At 38.5% G+C, this 20,417-nt stretch overlaps 4 protein-coding genes across 4 annotated transcripts; 3 read left to right on the forward strand and 1 right to left on the reverse strand.

Moving 5' to 3' along the window:
• The first annotated feature begins 33 nt into the window (after positions 1-33).
• On the forward strand, positions 34-2,093 carry LOC124409529 (mitochondrial enolase superfamily member 1-like). Its single transcript, XM_046887207.1, has 6 exons — positions 34-175; positions 251-353; positions 434-549; positions 637-791; positions 857-1,440; positions 1,525-2,093. Exons 1-6 carry the CDS (start codon positions 92-94, stop codon positions 1,821-1,823), a joined length of 1,341 nt encoding a protein of 446 aa, XP_046743163.1. The 5' UTR covers positions 34-91; the 3' UTR covers positions 1,824-2,093.
• A 54-nt stretch (positions 2,094-2,147) lies between these two features.
• LOC124409556 (adenosine 5'-monophosphoramidase HINT3-like) lies at positions 2,148-3,147 on the reverse strand. The gene is made up of 4 exons (XM_046887249.1): positions 2,955-3,147; positions 2,735-2,855; positions 2,442-2,635; positions 2,148-2,322 (listed from the first exon to the last, which is right to left on the reverse strand). Exons 1-4 carry the CDS (start codon positions 3,033-3,035, stop codon positions 2,284-2,286), a joined length of 435 nt encoding a protein of 144 aa, XP_046743205.1. The 5' UTR covers positions 3,036-3,147; the 3' UTR covers positions 2,148-2,283.
• A 775-nt stretch (positions 3,148-3,922) lies between these two features.
• LOC124409509 lies at positions 3,923-8,840 on the forward strand. Its single transcript, XM_046887172.1, has 6 exons — positions 3,923-5,900; positions 6,018-6,166; positions 6,296-6,649; positions 6,744-6,899; positions 6,980-7,428; positions 7,541-8,840. The coding sequence occupies exons 1-6, from the start codon at positions 3,968-3,970 to the stop codon at positions 8,754-8,756; spliced, it is 4,257 nt and encodes a 1,418-aa protein (XP_046743128.1). The 5' UTR covers positions 3,923-3,967; the 3' UTR covers positions 8,757-8,840.
• A 9,578-nt stretch (positions 8,841-18,418) lies between these two features.
• LOC124409559 (mediator of RNA polymerase II transcription subunit 10) lies at positions 18,419-19,413 on the forward strand. Its single transcript, XM_046887253.1, has 3 exons — positions 18,419-18,572; positions 18,859-18,942; positions 19,064-19,413. The coding sequence occupies exons 1-3, from the start codon at positions 18,451-18,453 to the stop codon at positions 19,251-19,253; spliced, it is 396 nt and encodes a 131-aa protein (XP_046743209.1). The 5' UTR covers positions 18,419-18,450; the 3' UTR covers positions 19,254-19,413.
• Positions 19,414-20,417: the final 1,004 nt, after the last annotated feature.

Here is a 20,417-nt window from a genome sequence, read left to right on the forward strand (position 1 = left end):
CCATCTGTGCATCAAGCGGCACCAGATGATATACTTTATTCTGATGTATAATTGTCCACAGCACTTGGATTAGTGAGCGAAATACAAAAAAATGGAGAACGTAACAATCACTGATGCGATTGTCAAGGATCTTCGCTTTCCAACTTCACTAAATGCCGACGGAACCGATGCTATGGTAAGCTCTATAAGTTTGAATGCATTACTGTTGTTTTAAAGTTGGCAGTTTATCTAATATTTAATCGGTTTTTAGCATACGGACCCCAATTACTCCTGTGCCTACGTCATTATTACCACTAACACAGGATTCGAAGGACACGGTATGACTTTTACCCTGGGCAGGGGAACAGAAGTTGGTAAGTTTCTATAACTCTTCTAGGTAACTAATAAAATTGTTTACTATCATTATTTCTTACACTTTGAATATCAATTTCAGTCACTCAGGCATGCAAATCATTATTCAGACTAGTCAAGAATAGGAATGTGAAAGAAATTTATTCTGATTTCGCATCATTCTGGAGAGCATTAACAAGCGATTCCCAAATGAGATGGGCGAGTACAATACATAGTATGGTTATTACTATTTTCATTTCTCTAAACTGATTTCATGATACATTTTTTGTTTTTTGATCTCTACAGATTGGACCCGAGAAAGGTGTCAGCCATTTGGCGACAGCAGCTATTATAAATGCTCTCTGGGATTTGTGGGCCAGGATTGAAGGAAAGCCTTTGTGGAAGCTGCTCGTGGATTTGACCCCAGAGGAATTGGTCTCCACTATTGATTTTCGGTACATGTAAGTATCAGACACAACTTGCTGCCGCTTTTAACAAGGTTCGTTCACGTTTGACCTACTTCCAGCACTGACGTTATTACAAAAGAGGAAGCGGTAGCAATTCTGAAGAGTAAAGCACAGGGCAAAGAAGAAAGGGAAAAAGTATTATTGAAAAAGGGATATCCAGCTTACACTACTCAAGTCGGGTGGATGGGCTACTCAGATGCAAAGGTCAAAGACCTCTGCAAGAAATACCTCGAGCTTGGTTTCACGGCTTTCAAAGCTAAAGTCGGAATCAATTTAGAAGAAGACATAAAAAGGTGTCGTCTAATCAGGGAAGTAATCGGCTATGAAAACAAGCTGATGGTAGATGCAAATCAAGTTTGGGAAGTCGAGGAGGCAATTGCTTGGGTCAAGCGACTCGCCGAATTCAAAATCACCTGGATCGAGGAGCCGACTTCTCCCGACGATGTCTTAGGACACGCTAGGATCGCCGCAGAGTTGGAACCTTATGGTATAGGCGTGGCGACTGGGGAAATGTGCGCAAATCGAATTATGTTCAAGCAGCTACTTCAGGCTAGGGCGATCAAGTACTGCCAGATTGATTCGGCTAGAATAGGAGGCGTGAACGAGATCCTGTCAGTCTACTTTATGGCGCTAAAGCTTGGCGGTAAGCACAACTTGTTGCGCTTGTTTTTCTCTATGAAAATGACACAGTTTGTACAAAAACTGCAATTTCTTTAATTGGTTACAGTGCCGGTGTGTCCCCATGCTGGAGGTGTAGGTTTATGTGAAATGGTTCAGCACCTACAAATGTGGGATTTTATTGCGTTGAGCGGAACCAGCGAAAACCGAGTTATTGAATACGTTGATCAGCAGCACGAGCACTTTGAGGATCCTACGAATGTCCAGAATGCTCATTACATGCCACCAACTGCTCCTGGCTACTCGACTAAATTCAAGAAGCAAAGCGTTGCTGAATACGAGTATCCAACGGGTATCGAGTGGCAGCGCATGTTTAAGGAAGGAATCTTTCCCGAACCAGTTGATTGAAATTTAGAGAAAACTGTTCATGTTCACTCCTGTCCAATTTAGATATATTTTATACCTACATAAATATCTGTGTACTCAAAGATTGAATTCTTTTACCGAGATTTTTAATAATTATTTGTGATCAAGATAAGTCCTTAACGAAAAACTTATTTATAGCTGTATCAAAGTAATTGTTGAAAATTCAGTCAAGTTCAGCATTAAGATTGTTTTGTATAACAATTAGCTACGGTAACTAGCTTTTGCGATATTGCGTACATTTTTCAATGTCATGAAAATAAAAAATACACATCGTCCTAATATAAATTGTAAACATAACATCATTCGTTGTAATTTGGAATAAATTAGCTAATAGGGTTAGTTAATAGCCAGCCCTTGACATTTGTTGCATAATTTTGGTTCCAGCTCTGAAACCATAATCAAGATTGGCAAGATGCTGTGCCATGTCTAAGTTGAGGAAATATTAGCTGCAAGTCCGTAGACGAGATCTGACGTAGTCAATCTGAAAATGCAGATAATTAGGGTGATGAAGAAAACAGATTAAAAAAAGTTGGAAAATATTGATCAGTCAAGATTTCAATCTAATGCGATTTAATGAGAGAAAAAGAAACAATCACTCACGCTTGTGAACCAAAGGCTGTTGGGTAGAAAAATCATCTGCCCGAGGAACCCCATGTTTCCTACAGGTGAAATAACATGTAGATGCAGGTGGTTGACGGAGTTGAAGGGAGGCCAGTGGAACCCTATCCTTGCATCATTCAAATCAATTCCCTTAATTTCGCTTAACGTTGTGAGGACTTTGACCATATGCTCGACTGCGAACGAACGAATGAATGAATAGAAGTTGATAAATAAACTGTGGATGGAGGCTCGTTACAGGAATTTAAATAAGAAATTGAAACTACGTTACGCACGTGTCTTTTCGTCCTCTGGGCCTTGCATCGTTTTCGCATTCTCTATGTGGGTCTTTGGTATAATAAGATAGTGGTGCTTAGACGCCGGTTTAATGTCTTTTATGCAGATTACAACGTCATCCTGGAAATTAGAGATGAAAATTTGAATTCTAAATATTCTCGGACAGCTGACCTGATGAGTGACAACTGATGACCAATGGCTCCCTATGCACATTCCCACCTCGTAAATCTTTTCGCTTGGCGCTTGGTCGACGATGATTTTGCAAAAAACACAGTCAGCTATTTCTCCAGACATTTGCATTACAATTCAAACCGGGATTCGGTTCAATTTTCTACTCTTTACGTGTAACCAAGCTCCGAAAAAAATTGGAGTAATAGTCGTTTTTCCACGAATGGCGTGTCGGCTGCTTCGACTGACAGTCCAAAGAGTGCTTTGGTTGCTTGCTTAACTAACCTAACATAGCCTATAAGTGCTGTCATCAATTGAAAACAAATGGCGTCGCCTCCAGAACGCTACGGGCAAAGAGTAGTCTTTGACAACGGGGCTTAAGATAAATATTTTTAACTGTATTCAATAACACCGTATAAGACGGTTCCGCAAATCGTTATCATTAAATTTTCATTTTTTGTAAACTGATGTTTATGTACCTATTTTACCTTTAAATCGATGAGATGGATCAAGAATGGGGTTGAGTCACGTTGTTCAGTGTTGTTATATTTTTCAAAATGTTGTTTACATTCAGCTTAGACTATATAGTTTGCAACGAGCATAGCCTATCCTGTCGAGTGATGAGAAAAGGACGGAGAAACTGAAGCGTTGATAAGAGAAAGAAAGTTTCGTCCCTTACGAGAGGAAATACATAGTCTGAGAATGAAGGCGTATAAACTATATCAGGTCCATTCGACTACGCCATACACGGTCCATCCTGTATGGTCTAAGTATTGAATCACCAAATCAACCCAATTTTTTTTATCCTCTTTTAAGAATCGCCGCACATTTTTCAACCTCGTTGTCTCACTGCAGAGTTTTGTTGCATTTATACAAACAACTTCAGATAGCAAAATTAAAGTTCTTATTCAGATGCTAAAGATCTCTTTTCTTGCCTTGAATAATGTTTCCTTATCTGCCATGTGGAGCGATAATGTATTTTTTTTCATCTTTTAGCAAGTACTTGATGATCGGTGGAACTACGAAATTTCGGGTACGACTCATCGGACTCTCTGTCCAAGCTGATGTGCTTGGATGAAACTAAACGGGTAGACTTGACACATAGCAGAATGACTAAGAATCAGAAATCAGGTGGAAGGAGTCGCGATTCTCGGAAAGGGAGCTCTAAATCTCTGAGAGATTTTAACAATGGGGAGAAATCACAATCTCCTGTGAGACAGATGAAGAGAAGGCCTGCTACCTCTAGAGAGGAAGTTGGCTTATCACGATCGGAAAGAGTTCTGTTTCAGAATGACGAGTCGATTGATAGTGAAGATAATATCGAATGTCTTGACAATACTGCAAAATCCCATAGACCTGTAGACGTCGTTGTTGTTGATGTTCACAGCGAAAATAAGGAAACGAAATTATTCAAGCCAAGAAATATTGCCGAAGATGGTAATGTCTGCTGGTCAGATGCCATAAGCCCTGGAAAGAAAGCAAATCTCACCAGAAGTCAAGGAAAGAAAAGTGCTGCAGAAGGAATGGCCTGGGAAATTGAAGAATCGGTCAATACAATTCAAGAATTTGCAGAAACATCTAAAGTTTTCATGTTTTCCGCTGATCGAGAAACTTCTACGAGATTTTCAAAATCTTCTGATCATTCAAACTCGGAAGAGAATCATACCCAGCTTTTTGGATCTGAAGAGAAAATATTGAGGATTTCTGCAGGAAATTCAGATCCTGAACCCGAACCTTTGAAGACGAACATAGAGGTGCCCAAGCGAAGACGAAAACGGTGGTCTAAGGGTGGAAAAAATTTACACTTGACGCAAGAACTAATTGCAAATTCCTCCGACACAAACCGGTCGGTGGATAGCGATTCTCGACTCTCTGCTGATCCTCGGTTCAGACCAGTTCCTGCTCCACGAAAAAAGGGACTTTCTAAATCCTTGGCTAATGAGTCTAGCTTGGTGTACGACAATGCCGCTTTTCGGTCCGACACTGAAGAGGTGCTTCGAATTGAAACTGAGGTCTATGAATCTCAAAGAGGCTCGGATAGTAGCCAAAAATACAGACAGAGTACTAAGATAGAGATGAGCAGTTTCTATGATTCGTCCAAGGGCGTTAGAGAAATCGAAACAAACTTAATGCAATTGAAAGGCGATTTTCCGAATTACATAGGTGGCAGAGAAAACAAAGAGGTGGTTAAAGTCTTCGATGTTTCAGACTCTGCAAGCTCTGAAACTGAAATTCATGGTGTCAAGAGTGACGGGTATTCTAGAGCTCAGTTTACTCCTAGCAAGACTAGGCAGCGATCGAACGCACGCTCAACATTTGAAACTTCTGAGTTCTCGAAAAACAATGATCAAGATTTGAAGTCTGTTGCACGTGAAAAAAGAATTTGGAATGAGGAAATAGCGAGGAAAAGGCGGTCGTTCTCTGAAGATGATTCCACAAACATTGATATCAGTTGTTCATTGACGGACATCAGTGACTTGCCTAGAAGCAGATCAGTGAAAAAAGATGGAAAAAAGTCAAAGTACTCAAGGCGGGAAGTTGATCCTGCTAGAAAGTGTGAATTGAAAGACAAATCGAATAGTGGCCCAAAGAATAAATCAGGGACGCAAAGTAGCAGAGATAATTCGGTTGAGTATAACGCAGGTAGATCGGAGTGGTTTATATCCATCACCATTCACAGAGCAGATGTTTTGGAAACGGATTTTATTACCAGACACCCAATGGTGAAGGTTCATATCGTGGACATGAAAACAGGAAACTATTTAAAGACTGCAGAAAGCAAAAATCAAGGAAGATGCAGCTACCTGCAACCAATGATCACTAGGAAGTTTGACTTCAAGACGAATAAATCAATTGTGCCTAATTGGGAGGAGGAATTGATATTTGATTACAATTTTGACGATTTCATTCGAACAGGCGATAAACCAACATTAATATTGTTTGAAGTACTGGATTTATTGAACTTTGCCGAGGCCAGCTTCAACTACAATATGTTGGGTGGGTAGAAATGAAAACAACCTCGAAGAATATATCGCTAAATAATAGTTCTTTATTTATGTATTAAAATTGAGGTAACAATTATCAGACTCACAGTATTTTGACGGTTGTTTCCAGGCAGTGAAGGATGCTGGCATAAAATAGCCTGGGCTTTTCTGAGGCCAGTCGGAGTAAATGGGACGTCTCACATGAACAAGCAAGTCAGACTGCAACTGTACCAGCCGTCTAAAGCTTCCAAAAAATCTGGAATACTTGGTCGATGCGAGGTGGGTTCAGATCCTGTTGGGATCGACTAAAACTGAAAACAATTTTCTGCTTAAAATGAATTTGTCAAACTTTTGAGAAACTTGGTGCGTCAGATCAATGTGAACTCTCATCTTTTTTACGTTTCACAGGTCTTCAACAGCTGGAAATCCACTAACAGGCAGAAATATCCAAGCACGTTATACGTGACATTGAAATCTGTTCAACCGCCAGTTGAAGATCCGGTTCTTTACGATCGTCTCAGCCTTAACGAATTACCTGAGATAAATGACGAGTCTTGCGCTACTTTGGTGAAGTCCTCGGACATGTTGCAGTTGCCAAAGTGGACTAGACTCGCCGCACAGTCTTGCAAGATACCAAACAACCACCTGTTTCAATCTGAAACGTTTGAAAATGGCTGCTTTTACATCACATTCAGCCCTAGTGGCAAATACCTTGCTTGCGTAGGCTCGGAAGATGGCAAATACCCGATCATCATCTATGCGGCAAGAGATTATCTTTCATATTTGTCAAATTCTTTAAAATAGCTTTCCGAGTAGATTGCTTTAACAGTAAAGTTTTTTATTATTATTTAAGCAGGTTCCTGAGGGAATGATATGTGTCCGGTTCATCGGGCACAATAATTTTGTTTACGGTCTAAACTGGTCAAACGACGACAAGTACTTGCTGTCCGTATCTTCGGATCAAACTGCCTGCATCTGGGACGTGGAAAATAAAATAATTCAGCATATCCAGGCAAGTAAACTGGAACAACCCTCTAATAATTGCTTTAAAATAGCAGCTGCAATAACCTTAGGATGAATTGTCAATTTTAGATGTTACCTCACCCGTCATACGTTTACTGCGGTAAATTTTACCCCAGGAACAAACAAGTTGTAGTGACAGGGTGTTGCGACAGCGTTGTCAGAGTTTGGACAAAGTGCAGAAGAAGCAAACGTTATGAACTCACCCAAGAATTAGACGAGCACAAGGGATACGTGAATTCGATGTGTTTCCAGAAGGACGGTGGTCTAATCACAGGTGACAGCGTTGGTGTCATAATACTGTGGACTTTGAAGAAGGCAGCCAGCATTTCGACAGCAAGGGAATGGAACGTTTTCAAGATAATTAAAAATAACGAAATCGAGAATAACGTTGTCAACACCATTATTTCGCAACCCCTGGAATCACGAATTTTGGTTCATTCGCGAGACAACGGCTTGCGAATGATCGACCTCACCACCGGAGTAGTGTTGCAGCGATACAAAAGTCTCAGAAATCGCAGGTATATTGTCACGATCATTTTACGAAATGTGTTGCTCAAACGAAAATGTAAAGTTTCTATTTTAAAACGCATTATTTAAAGTAACTAATCCGATCTTCTATGGATATTTCAGATTACAGATAATTGCATGCTTGACACCTTGTGGAGGATTTGTTCTCTGCGGTGGGGAAGATTCGTATTTGAATATATGGAACGTCGAGAGTGGAAAAAGAGTCGCTAAATATCTGGTTCAAGATGCGAAAATCGTAGCTTGCGTCGCTTATCATCCTTTTGATCATATTCTGGCATTCTCAACATTCGGCAGCACATCTGCTGTTCAAGTAATGAACTTCAGTAAGAATTCAACGGGGGAGAATGTCGGCCTCAGTTTGATGGCTAATAACGAGGCCTCGAACAATGACATCGATAGTGAGATCACTGTGAAATTTGGTAAAAGTGACGCTAGAGGAAACATGGCGAATGAAAATCCTCTTTCCAGACAAGAACTTTTGCGTCTGAAATTAGAGAGACTTAACCATTCCGAGGAGAGTCTCAAGTCAAGAAGTGCTGCCAGATTGAATAACATAATAGAAAAAATTGACAGAATTCTAGTGAATACGACGTTGAAACGAGATGCGGACTTTACGTGTAGTTTCAACGACGCACCCAGTCAATATCTGGGCGCAGCTTCGCCCAACTCCGAGAAAAGCATTTGTAGCAAAAAATATGAACGGAAAGTTGTATCAAAAACTCAGATAAGTAGAAGCAAGGACAAGAGCGTAACATCGAACAGTAATGCGACTGTAAGATTGCGAAAAGATAATGGAGAGCTTATAGAAATGCAGGATATCAGTTTGTCGGGCTACGACAAATCATCAGACAGTGAAAAATTGCAGAAAGCAAGAGTGTCAGATATCCGTAGGGAAAATCGTCAGAATATTTCGTCGCGCAGCGACATGGAATTTGACGAGATCCGTTCCGTCCATAGACATGGTGGCGAGCCATTCAAAAAAAGGTATGGAAAGAATAAACCTGAGCCTGATGTGGAATCAATTCGTGGGACAACGAAACGTTGTGGTTCAACGGACGACAAGCTTTTCCATAGCAGCGAAACTTGTGTTATAACTTTAGAGAACCCAGCAGACAGTTTGCCCAGCGATACCAGCACTCCGGGTAGCGCGGAAACTTACATTGTTACCAAGAAGAAGGATTTTAAATTTTCAGCATCGGACAAAAGCAGGGTGGCTAGCGATTCTGGTAGCTCGGCAAAAAGCAGTACTACATTTACTGTTGAAAATGAAGTCAAAAACCACAATTCGCGTACACCACAAATAAATGATCCAATGTGAATCGATCGATAAGCGACAGTAGTATCTCTAAGATGCTCAATTTATTTTTTCAATGTTGTACACAAAGTGAACTTTGAGCTGCACATATTTGGGAAAATTTTCGAACTACTTTATTTTTAGTTCGAATCGTTTTAAGAATGTTCCTATGAGGAATTTTTTGTTGTTTTTATTGATTTGTTGAACACTTTTGAAATTATGAATTGAAAAAATTCAATTTCTCAGGTTTCCAAAATATCTGAAAAATTCTTGAACACTTTTCTTTTTGAAGATATGTAGAAGGCTGAACTTATTTTCTGAGTTTTTCCCAAAATTTGGAAACGGTGATTAGGTTTTAATTGACAAAAATTACGTAAGTGCTTGAATAAATATAAAAATGAATAATGAAAGTGATCTATTATGAGGTTCGTTCGGAATTAACTAGAATAAAAAATTAAAGTCTTGTGAATTTATTTTAAATTCGGATAAGGTGTTGACATTGTCTTTCAGTAATACAATTTTTTGGAAATGTGACAAAAAATATTGATTATTATTGAGTATTGACGTACTTAGCAAACCATATTTTTTTTCTGAATTGTTGAAATGCTAAACACTGATTATTGACTATTGATGGTTCTTCAAAGTACTCAAAAAGACGAAAAAAAATCTTCTTTTGCCAGTGAAAATTTTAAAATCTTCAATATTACATAAATAACATTATTGAAATATCAATGGTTGTTTTTCAATAACTGATTTCCAAGGCGAATAATATGGGTCCCCAATTTTTTTTTTTTTCTCGAGTTTATATTTAAATGAATAAGGTTTGATTCTGTATATCGAATAATAAGAAAAATCTTCATCTATTACTAATAAAGTTTTCTGTTAATAGTATAAGCAGGAGATCGCCCCACGATGAATTGTCATTTGACGCAGAAATAAAGAACATATAGTACACATCGTTTTGTAATCTCCAAAAGTTTTCGCAATCAACCGAGCGTTTCGTGATAAGAAAGGTGGGCGTTCAAGTGCTGGATGGCCTAGTCGAAGTAAAAAAAGACCAGCGATACCCAAGCGACATTCATTCGAGCGAGAAACTGCTTCAACAAGTGCCAGAGAGCGCAGGTCACGGATATCGCTTGATAAACTTTGTGTAACTGTTCTCGATGCTAAGTGCAATAGCTAAATGCAAAGGGTGCAAGAGAAATCAATCGACCGCAGTCTCGATACGCTGCGAGCGACGCATCGGAAGTTACAGCCACAACACCAAATATCCGATCTGTCAGTTTTGCTGCTGCTGGTCATTCCTTTGACATTTTCCTGCTCTGGCTCCTACGCTTATTTTTTTGTATTTCCTGAGTTCCTGGGGACTCAATTAGTCGGAAAAGGGTTGGACAAATCGATTCCCTAACAAAAGAATTTCGGGTCCGAAAAAAAGTAAGGCTAACAACTTTGCAATTTTAGCGAAAATTTTGAAAATTTTGGAAAGTGCTAAGAACCACTCTTGGACGCACTATCTCGACTTGATTTTTTAAGGGAAATCGTTTGGGCGCGGTCCCAATACGCTGCGAGCAACGGATCAAGAGTTAAAGCCAAAAAACCAGAGATCTGAATTGTCAGTTTTGCTGCTGCTGGACATTCCTTCGTTATTTTTCTGCTGATGCTCCTACGCTCTTTTTCTGGTGTTTTCTGGTGTTTTCTGAGTTCCTGGGCGTCCAATTAATCTAGAAAGGGTCATACAAATCGATTCCGAGACGGAACATTTTCAGCTCCGGAAATGGTCAACAAAGTGAGGCTAACCCCTTTGGATTTATAGCGAAAATTTGAACGACTTTGGAAAGTGATGCGATTGATTCGTTGAGGCACTATTCCGACGTGATTTTGTGAGAGGAATCGATTGAGCGCAGTCCCAATACGCTGCAAGCAATGGGTCAAAAGTTACAGCCAAAAAACGAAACGTTCGTCTTGGTGATTTTTTCGCTGCTGAATTTCTAGTCGTAATTCCTCTGCCGATGGTCCTACTCACTTTTTACTGTGATTTCTGAGTTCCTGGTGGTGCTATTAGTCTGGTAAGGGGCATACGATTCGATTCCAAGACAAGAAATTTTCCGATCAAAAAATGGTGAAAAAGTAAGTCTAACCCCTATGTATTTTTGGCGAAAAATTCGACTTTTTTGAAAAGTGCTGCAAACAATTCTGTCATGCCCTATTCCGACGTGATTTTGCGAGAGGAATCGATTGAGCGCAGTCCCAATACGCTGCGAGCAACGGTCAAAAGTTACAGCCAAAAAACGAAACGTTGGTTTCGGTGATTTTTTCGCTGCTGAATTTCCAGTCATATTTCCTCTGCCGATGGTCCTACTTACCTTTTGCTGTGATTTCTGAGTTCCTGGGGATGCTATTAGTCTAGTAAGGGGCATACGAATCGATTCCAAGACGAGAAATTTTCCGATCAAAAAATGGCGAAAAAGTAAGGCTAACCCCTTTGTGTTTTTGGCGAAAAATTCAACGGTTCTGAAAAGTGCTGCAAACAATTCTGTCATGCCCTATTCCGACGTGATTTTGCGAGAGGAATCGATTGAGCGCAGTCCCAATACGCTGCGAACAACGGGTCAAAAGTTACGACCAAAAAACGAAACGTTCGTTTCGGTGATTTTTCCGCTGCTCAATTTCTGTCGTGATTTCTCTGTCGATGGTCCTACTCACTTTTTGCTGTGATTTCTGAGTTCCTGGGGGTGCAATTAGTCTGGCAAGGGTCATAAAAATCGATTCCAAGACGAGAAATTTGCCACTCCAAAAATTGCAAAAAAGTAACGCTAACCCCTTTGTATTTTTGGCGAAAAATTCGACAATTCTGAAAAGTGCTGCAAACAATTCTGTCATGCCCTATTCCGACGTGATTCTGCGAGAGGAATCGATTAAGCGCAGTCCCAATACGCTGCGAGCAACGGGTCAAAAGTGACAGCCAAAAAACGAAATGTTCGTATCGGTGATTTTTCCGCTGGTGAATTTCTGGTCGTAATTCCTCTGCCAATGGTCCTACTCACTTTTTGCTGTGATTTCTGAGTTTCTGGGGGTGCAATTAGTCTAGTAAGGGTCATAAAAATCGATTCCAAGACGAGAAATTCGCCGCTCAAAAAATGGCAAAAAAGTAAGGCTAACCCCTTTGTATTTCTGGCGAAAAACTTGAAGATTTTGAAAAGAGCTGAAAACTATTCTTCGACTCACTACTTCGACGTCATTTTACAAGGGAAGCCGCTTGGGCGCGGTAATAATACGCTGCGAGCAACGGATCAAGACTTACAGCCAAGAAACCAAAGATCTGTTTTTTCAGTTTCGCTGCTGCTGGTTATTTGTTCCTAATTTTTTTGCTATTGCTCCTACGCTCATTTGCTTGTGTTTTCCGAGTTCCTAGGGGTTCAATTAGTCGGAAAAGGGTTGGACAAATCGATTCTCTGACACAAGATTTTCGGGTCAAAAAAAAAGTAAGGCTCACCCCTTCGAATTTTTGACGAAAACTTCGACGATTTTGAAAAGAGCTGCTATTAATTTCACCATGCGTCACACCCACGTAATTTCTCGAGTGAAATCGATTGGGTGCAGTCATAATTCGCTACGAGCAACGGACCATGAGTTACATCCAAAAAGCAAAACTTTCGTTAGGCGATTTTTGTGCTGCGGATCTCCCGGTCTTAATTAATTCTTCTTCCGATGTTTGTACGCATTTCTCGCCGTGTTTTTTGAGTTTCTGAGGGAGCAATAAATCCAGAAAGGGTCATGAAAATCGATTCCAAGACGAAAATTTTTCTGCTCTGAAAATTGCAAAAATAGTAAGGCTAACCCCTCTGGATTTTTGGCGACAAATTCGACGATTTTGAAAAGTTCCGCAAACAATTCTCACACGCATTATACAGACGTATTATTCCGAGTGAAACGGATCAAGGGTTACACCCCAAAAAATATATACTCTCCTTCCCTACTCTTTCGTTGCCGATCTTGACGTCGTAGTTTCTCTGTTGTCGGTTCTGCTCGCTTTTTAATCTGTCTTTTGCGCCCCTGGGGTCCAATTATGCGACCAACGGTCATAAGAATTGATTTTGAGACGAATAATTTTCGACTCAAAACAAAGTAATACTTACCCCTTCGGACTTTGGTGAATATTCCGACGACTTCGCAAAATTCTGGAAACTATTTTTTGACGCACTACATCGAGGTAATTCTGCGAACGAAATTGACTGCACGCAGTTTCGATATGCTGCGAGCAACGAATTAAAACTCAGGCTTGTAAAACGTCAAATTTGCAACGGGTATTCCGAAAAACGGAAGAGAAAAATCAGGATCTCATACGTACAAGTATTCAGTCCCAGGTTATTCAGTATGCCTTACTTCTAGTACCAGTGTTCAAGTGTCAGTGTATACTACTTCACCCATTTTCCGAATAGTGTGGTTATAATATGTTATACTAATACTTTGCACTATTACCGATGTATTCTATGAACTATTTTAAGAATATTATACTAATTTATATAATTACTATTATTTTTCCAATAGTATTGGAGTTCAAGCCACAAAAAATGTAATACAATAAACGAACATTATGTAAGATGTCTGACTACTGTCCTAAAAAAACGACTGCCATATACAGTGCATCAAGCAGAATATGAAAAATGGTGTATCCGATAGTTATTATTGTGATGTGTGGGCTCAGTTCAAGTCGTAGCCTGCATACAGGTGCCACGCAGCTCTGACGGATACGATATGTATGATATCTTATTATTACCTACAATATTATGTAACTTAGAATGGCTGGAATAAAATGGGTATTACATCTCAATTTTCTGCATATTTTATTCGCATTTTTCACGGGGCTGGTCCCACGATGCTCCAAATACCTGTTTTGTAAGCCTTGGGGTTCAATTAGTCTAGAAAGGGTCGTTCGATTCTGAAACGAAAAGTTCTCCGTTCTAAGAAAAAGGAGGGCTAAAGTTTTCAATCTTCCCAGCTGAAATGTGGCCGATTTTAAAGAATAGGTAAATTAATTCTTTGATGTACAACATCGACGTAATTTTGCGAGAGGAATCGATTGCACATAGTCTGGAATCGCTGAGAATAACGGATCAAGAGTAACGTCTGAAATACATCCAATCTACACAGAATTTCTACAGAGGTAGGAAAGAACATCAAATAATCATAGCCACACAGTTTCAGACTCATTCCAGTACAGTATTTAATATGCCTTAATTCTAGTGTAAGTGTTGGGTGTCTGCGTGTAACAATTTAACAAGTTGACGAATAGAATCAAAGTGACAGACAAAAAGAAATGCAAAAGTGTAACGTGTAATTACTCGTAGACGACGTTCGTCCAGTCAAGGCTTATAGTTCAACTTGTGAGTTCGACAGCCGCTCGTCGGAACTAGTTCAACGCCCGAAAACACAATTCGAATTAGGAATCTATTTATTTGTTCACATATTCATTTATAAATTTGTAAATTTGACAAGCCCAAAATCTTTTTTACATATAGTGAGTACAGATCAGCGATGACAGGTAAAAAATTTGATAAGTGATTCTTTTTTTGTACTCCAAGAAATCGAAGTGGGAATTATTTCCCATTTTCAGAACAAGTTTCGTTTTTAAATTCGAATAATTCAAATGGGAATTTGTTTTTATTCTCTTGATTCGAAACATTGAATAAAGAATCAGTTATTCATTTTGATAGTTAGAAAAATTTAATTCAGAATTATTTCTTATTCTTCAATGAGCAAGTTTGTACAATTATAATTACTCTACATTTTTTAATTCAAAACCTCGAATGTACACACAGCAACAGTATGTATGTACATACATATATTCGATTGCTTTTGTATGAAGGTTAAATACCTTATTTCTGGTTCCATTTTCGTCATTCTTGCACTTCAGCGTTCCTCCTTTACTCAATATGAACATATCTTCCGAAGGGGACAAGTATTTCATATGTGCAGTACTTATTAACAAAATTTTAATGAACTAAATAGTGTTAATTTTTATTTCGTTCTTTCAAATTTTCAGCTTCGTCTGATAGCTTCATTTTAAACTTCCGGTGACTTGGTTTTCGACGAAAGTTTTGAAGTTGTTCAAAATTTTGAACCGCATCAGCTCAACAATAAATAATTTCTAGAACAAGGCTTTGATTTCTATGAATTTTCCACGTTGGTCTCCAATGAGTGGCGATGTCACAAATTTAAAAAAAATTAATGAAAGTTTTCAACCTATTGGCGGTGACATGGTAACGTCGGAATCTTTTGTCAAAAAAGATCAATGGATTGTTGGAAGTAGAACACTACTGAAATTCCCGAAAGATCTTACAACCGTTCCTATCAAATCACATTCAATAAAAAAGGAAATTGAGGATTCAATTGTATTTCTTTTTAATTTATAAAAGCCCTGAATTCTATAATATTAAATATTCCGTAATTCTGTAATCATATCTGTGTTTCTTTGGTGACATAAACGGAGATTTTATAGAAACTCCAAAGGTTGTTACTTCTAACCTAGTTGTATCATTGAAAGTATTTCTTGCATCCATCTTTATGAACAAGAAATATTAATTAGGCCCGAAGAAGTAATTCCAAACTCCCTGTGATTCTTCTCTGCTCTCCGATTAAAATATCTGTTGCTTTTCGCAATGGGCGCTTAAAGATGAAGGAAAAACAGAAACTAGCCCAAGTATCTCACACTTCTCAAAACAGTTTCATGGGTAGAACGAGGGATTGACGTGCATTGAAGTCCGTTCAATTTTGATTTACTTTACATCCTTATGCGAAACCTTATTTGTATACTATTTATCAATTTGACTTTTTGTCTGTGTATACTTGGATTACATGTTCCAACAATTGGATTGATACTGTAACTTCCATATTTCGGACTTTCAACATTTACCTAGTAATTGTCTGCCGAATTAGTCAATGAATGGTTTTTATTGACGTTTATTCATAATAATATTAATTTCTAAATAGGACCTTTTCAATATGAAAATTTAACATTCGGTAAACTTTCAACTTTCGTCGTTAACGACGAACATCCTAATTATATTATTATTGCTGTACGCAGAAACTTTTTGTAACAAAAACTTCCGTATTGAATGGTAATTTGTGGATAGTTCGTGCGCTTTGACGATATTTCATGGTAAAAATGGGAAAAGCTAACATTTTTGTCACGAATAACGTCACAAAGTTACTAGCGTTTCCTATAATTCCGACTAAAAAGTATCGTCAAAGTTGACGAGGCCTCCGCAAATTAGTAGTCAGTAGGGGATTCCTGTTACAAAAAGTTTCTTGATGATAATAGTTCACTATTCCACAGGCAAAATTCAGGCATTGAAATTATTACAAAATTGTATCCTCTGGGTAATATTATTATTAGGGGTTATCGGAAAATTGGCGAAATTCCTAGTGAAATGGTGTCAACTTTGTCGGGACTACATATTCTCAAACTCGAATGCCCTATAATAGCAAATACCGTCGAAATTCATAAAAAATCAATTTTCGAAAATACAAATCAAAAATTCTTGAAAAGTTCTATAGTTCTAACTGAATTTGAACGATAGTTCCGGTCCGAAAATATTTTTTTGCGATTCTTAAAAATTAAAAACCAGCACCGTATTTCAGAAAAGTTCGGGTGCTAGCAGTAAATCCGCGTTTTTTGCCATTTCTCCACAATTCTCTGATAGTTCCGTCCCCTAGCATTCAAATAGATGACAGTTCCAAACCGGACATATTTTGTCGCGGTTCCAATTCACGCTTATGTATTCTTAAAGCACCAAAAAAGCACCAGATTTCTATCGCATCCCCGTTCCGATATCTAATCGCATTCGGGAAAACATGTTGTGGTCGGTCCGCAGCTTTACATAAGGCTAGGTTAACCACGGATATCTCGGAAGGGGTTGGAGCACTGAAATTGGAGTTAGAGTACAAAAAAAGCACCAAATCAGCACCAAATTTTGGTTCTTGTTTCATTGCGATACCTGGATTCCTTCACTGTAAAATCTTTGTGGTCGGTCCAGTTTTTTGTAAACCTAGGTTGACCACACATATCTCTGAAGGGATTGGAGCACCAAAATCGGGGTTTTGGCACAAAATTAGCACCCAAATAGCACCAAATTACAGTTTTGGTCTCATTTCAAATAAGTGATGTGGTCGGCCCAGGTTTAGAGACATCAAAAGAAAGGCTTTGGATTTTTTATGAAAATTTCGACGACTTTAAAAAATGCTGCAAACAATTCTTTCATGCAACATTCCGACGTAAATTTGCAAGAGAAAGCGATTGCGCTCAGTCCCAATACGCTGCGAGCAACGAATAAGGAGGGACCAGGCCCATCCTGGCCAGGTGCTCATGGATCTAATGTGGTTAGATTTGATGCGGTTGAGCGATCTTTTTTCTACCGAGCCATAGGCCACTGAACCACGGGCGGCTGGAAAAACTAGCTGCTGGAGAGCAGTACCTTGATATTTTTATTTTATTTTTTTTTTGTTAGAGGATGCTCAAGGGCTGTGAGTACACTCAGCGAGTCGGTTAAAATTAGCGTTTTCTGGTACACCTCGTGTAAGGCCAAGTCTAGGGATTTGGATATACCCAAAGTCTCGGTTGTGAAGATCGAAAAGTTGTCGTTCAACGAAACTTTTATTGGTGAAAGGGTTTTAGATCCATCAGAATAGATTGGAGTAAAACCCGAGAATTCAGAGTTACAAAGACTAATATTTCATCCTCCGAAAGTGAGGGGTCAACCCCCCTAACTAGAGCGATTATGAAAACACATCCGTCGGGGATATAAGCTCCCATGAATTTTACTTCATGTAAGCTCCTAAAGCCGGATTGACGGCGTGTATACCCCTGTCCACAAATAAGTTCACATTCGTAATATTACTGAATAATATATTGAATCCATTGATCCCCGAAGCTTTGATCCTGTAAATGCCTTTAAGTAAATCATGACTCTTGAGCGATTTCGCAACGGATATGAAGAGTGACAGACAAAAAACGAAAGATTTTTGAAAGGATTGCACAAATCACTGCCAAGACGAAAAATGTTTTGCTCGAAAAAAAGTAATGCCTATGATTTTTTGTGAATATTTTGATGTCTTTGGATAAATTTTATGTTTTCAAAAAATGTTGTCAAAATTCAAAAGGTGTCCGCAAATTTATACCAGTCAGTATATGGGGATTCTGGTTACAAAAATTTTCTTGATGATAATATCGTTTACTGTCCCACAGGTAAAATTCAAGCATTGAAATTATTACACAATGCTACGGGAAATGTGCTAAGATTCCGGGTAAAATAGTATCGACTTATTTTTAATTGTGAACACGGAGACAGCTTCAGGTGATAATAAAGCGGACAGACATGAGTAATTTTCTTATCATCGTATCTTGGACTTATACGTGAATTGCCTCAAATGAATTTGCGCTATTGTGGAAGATACACGAAAATTTGAAATGAACGATAGTCACAATAATATCTGACATTGCAGTCGCTATTGTACCGACCGTTTACCGACTTAAGTTGCGTAACTCAGAGGGCGCCACTGTATGGTAGATTTATACCGACTTAGGAAAAGGGGAACAGGTAAATTTATCAAAATAACCTAGAAGTCTGTGAAATAACCTGTCGACATTGTGATCGATCATCGATTTCGAGATGTAAAGTTGAGTCCGCTAGCAGACGACTCGACAACAGAGGCTAGCAAAATGGCGTCGCCACTGGAGAACCTGGAAACCCAGCTCGAGGTTTTCATCGAAAATGTGCGCCAGATCCGTATTATAGTGAGCGATTTTCAACCGCAAGGGCAAAACGTGCTCAATCAAAAGATGTGAGTATGAAATGTCGCTATCCGTGTTTTATTGAGACGCCTCAAACGGGATCGACTTACGATAACCTTTTAAGTGCCGTTGACATGTGTTTGACAACTCTCGACTTCTAAAAACATTTGTTTGTCTCTCTCAGATGTCTGATTTTGACATTTATCCGTTCATCGTCTGTTTCATAATTTTTTAATCTATTTCGAGCAATGACGAAAATTGTCTTCACGAAGTTCGTAACGATGTTTTTGGTATTTTGTGTCCAAATAACAATCTGCTGGCTCCATGCTATTGCAGACAAGGTCTCGTGAATGGACTTCAAGAAGTGGACAAGTTGAAATCGCAGGTCCAAGATGTTCACGTTCCACTAGAAGTCTTTGAGTGAGTACTGACCCAAGACTTGAAAGAATTCAAGTTTATGAGGGGGACTTTATGGCAACATTCTTTCCACATGTATGTATTCTACGAACCCACTTACAAACATTTATTTCTTATTCAATAGCTACATAGACCAGGGACGGAACCCTCAACTCTACACAAAAGACTGCATTGAGAAGGCGCTTACAAAGAATGAACAGGTCAAGGGAAAGATTGATGCTTACAGAAAATTCAAGGCCAACATGCTGCTGGAGTTGACTTGTGTTTTTCCTAATGAGCTAGCAAAATACAGAGCAATTCGTGGTGATGAGTAATAGAATGTTATTAGAATACGATCTCCTAAAATTTGATTCCTTACTTATGTATATTTCTCATAAATTTTCTTTACTTTTCGACAATAACTAGTTATTATATCTCTACTGTAAAACCACATATTTCAGCGCTTTGATAGCTGAGAACAGCAGATCAAAAGTTATATCCTGAAAAAGAAAAATTTCTACATATTTCCTCGAAAGTTTTAGGCTCGAAAAAAAGAAAGGTGTTTATAATTCTACAAGCCATTTCTTTTGATCTATTTTAAAAATGCTAAATATAATCCATTGAGACGTAACGTCAGTGTACTTTTGTAAGAGGGATCAATTCCGCATAGTCTAAAGTGACTGCAAACAGCGGATCAGAAGATGCAGCTGAAAAACAAACGTTTTCCTTTGTAATTTCTCAGCTGTTGATCTGACTATGTTTCAAAAGCCTTAACTCAATTTCTTGGGGTTCAATTAGTCAGGAACCACTCCTGCACTGCGATTCTGAGACACAAAGTCATTGGACTAGCAAACTCTTGAGCTCAACGGTATTCAATTTTTGCATTTTTGTAATGATTTTGCAAAATACTAGCATTAATTAGCGCCTGTGATGTTCCATTTTTATTCTGAGAGAAAACGGTTTTGCGCATTATCGATGAATATAGTATAATTAGTTTAAATGAATGCTCTTCATTCTTTTTGAAACCGGTTGTCTGGCATGTGGCATTTATATGCTATGCGTTCACAATTGGCAAAAATTATAAGGTGCTCTTGAGTTATACGATAATAAATGCGTAAAAATAGGCACTTCAAAAAAACGTATCTTCATTACAATTTTCGCAATCGTTTTATTACTATTTCACATTTCTGAAATTCAAAATACGTAGTACACGAGAGTAAAAAGCAAAATTAAATTGATAAAAACAAAGTTATACAGGAGCGAAATAAATAGTTCAAGTTGAGTACCAATTTGGAATCGCTATTTTTCGTACTGGAGGTTAAATACGTTGCAATCTGTAAAATTCATCAAATGCTTCACGAAAGAACTTGAATGTTCTATGTAATTCTTTTATCATACAAATTACAATAGATCTGTAAACAGCACAGAAAAATAAATTATATTTTGACTTATATAGATTCAACCTCCAATGTCCAATGTACATACAGAAGTAAGAGCGT

Source organism: Diprion similis, chromosome 8, assembly GCF_021155765.1.
Source record: "Diprion similis isolate iyDipSimi1 chromosome 8, iyDipSimi1.1, whole genome shotgun sequence".
Lineage (NCBI taxonomy): Eukaryota > Metazoa > Arthropoda > Insecta > Hymenoptera > Diprionidae > Diprion > Diprion similis.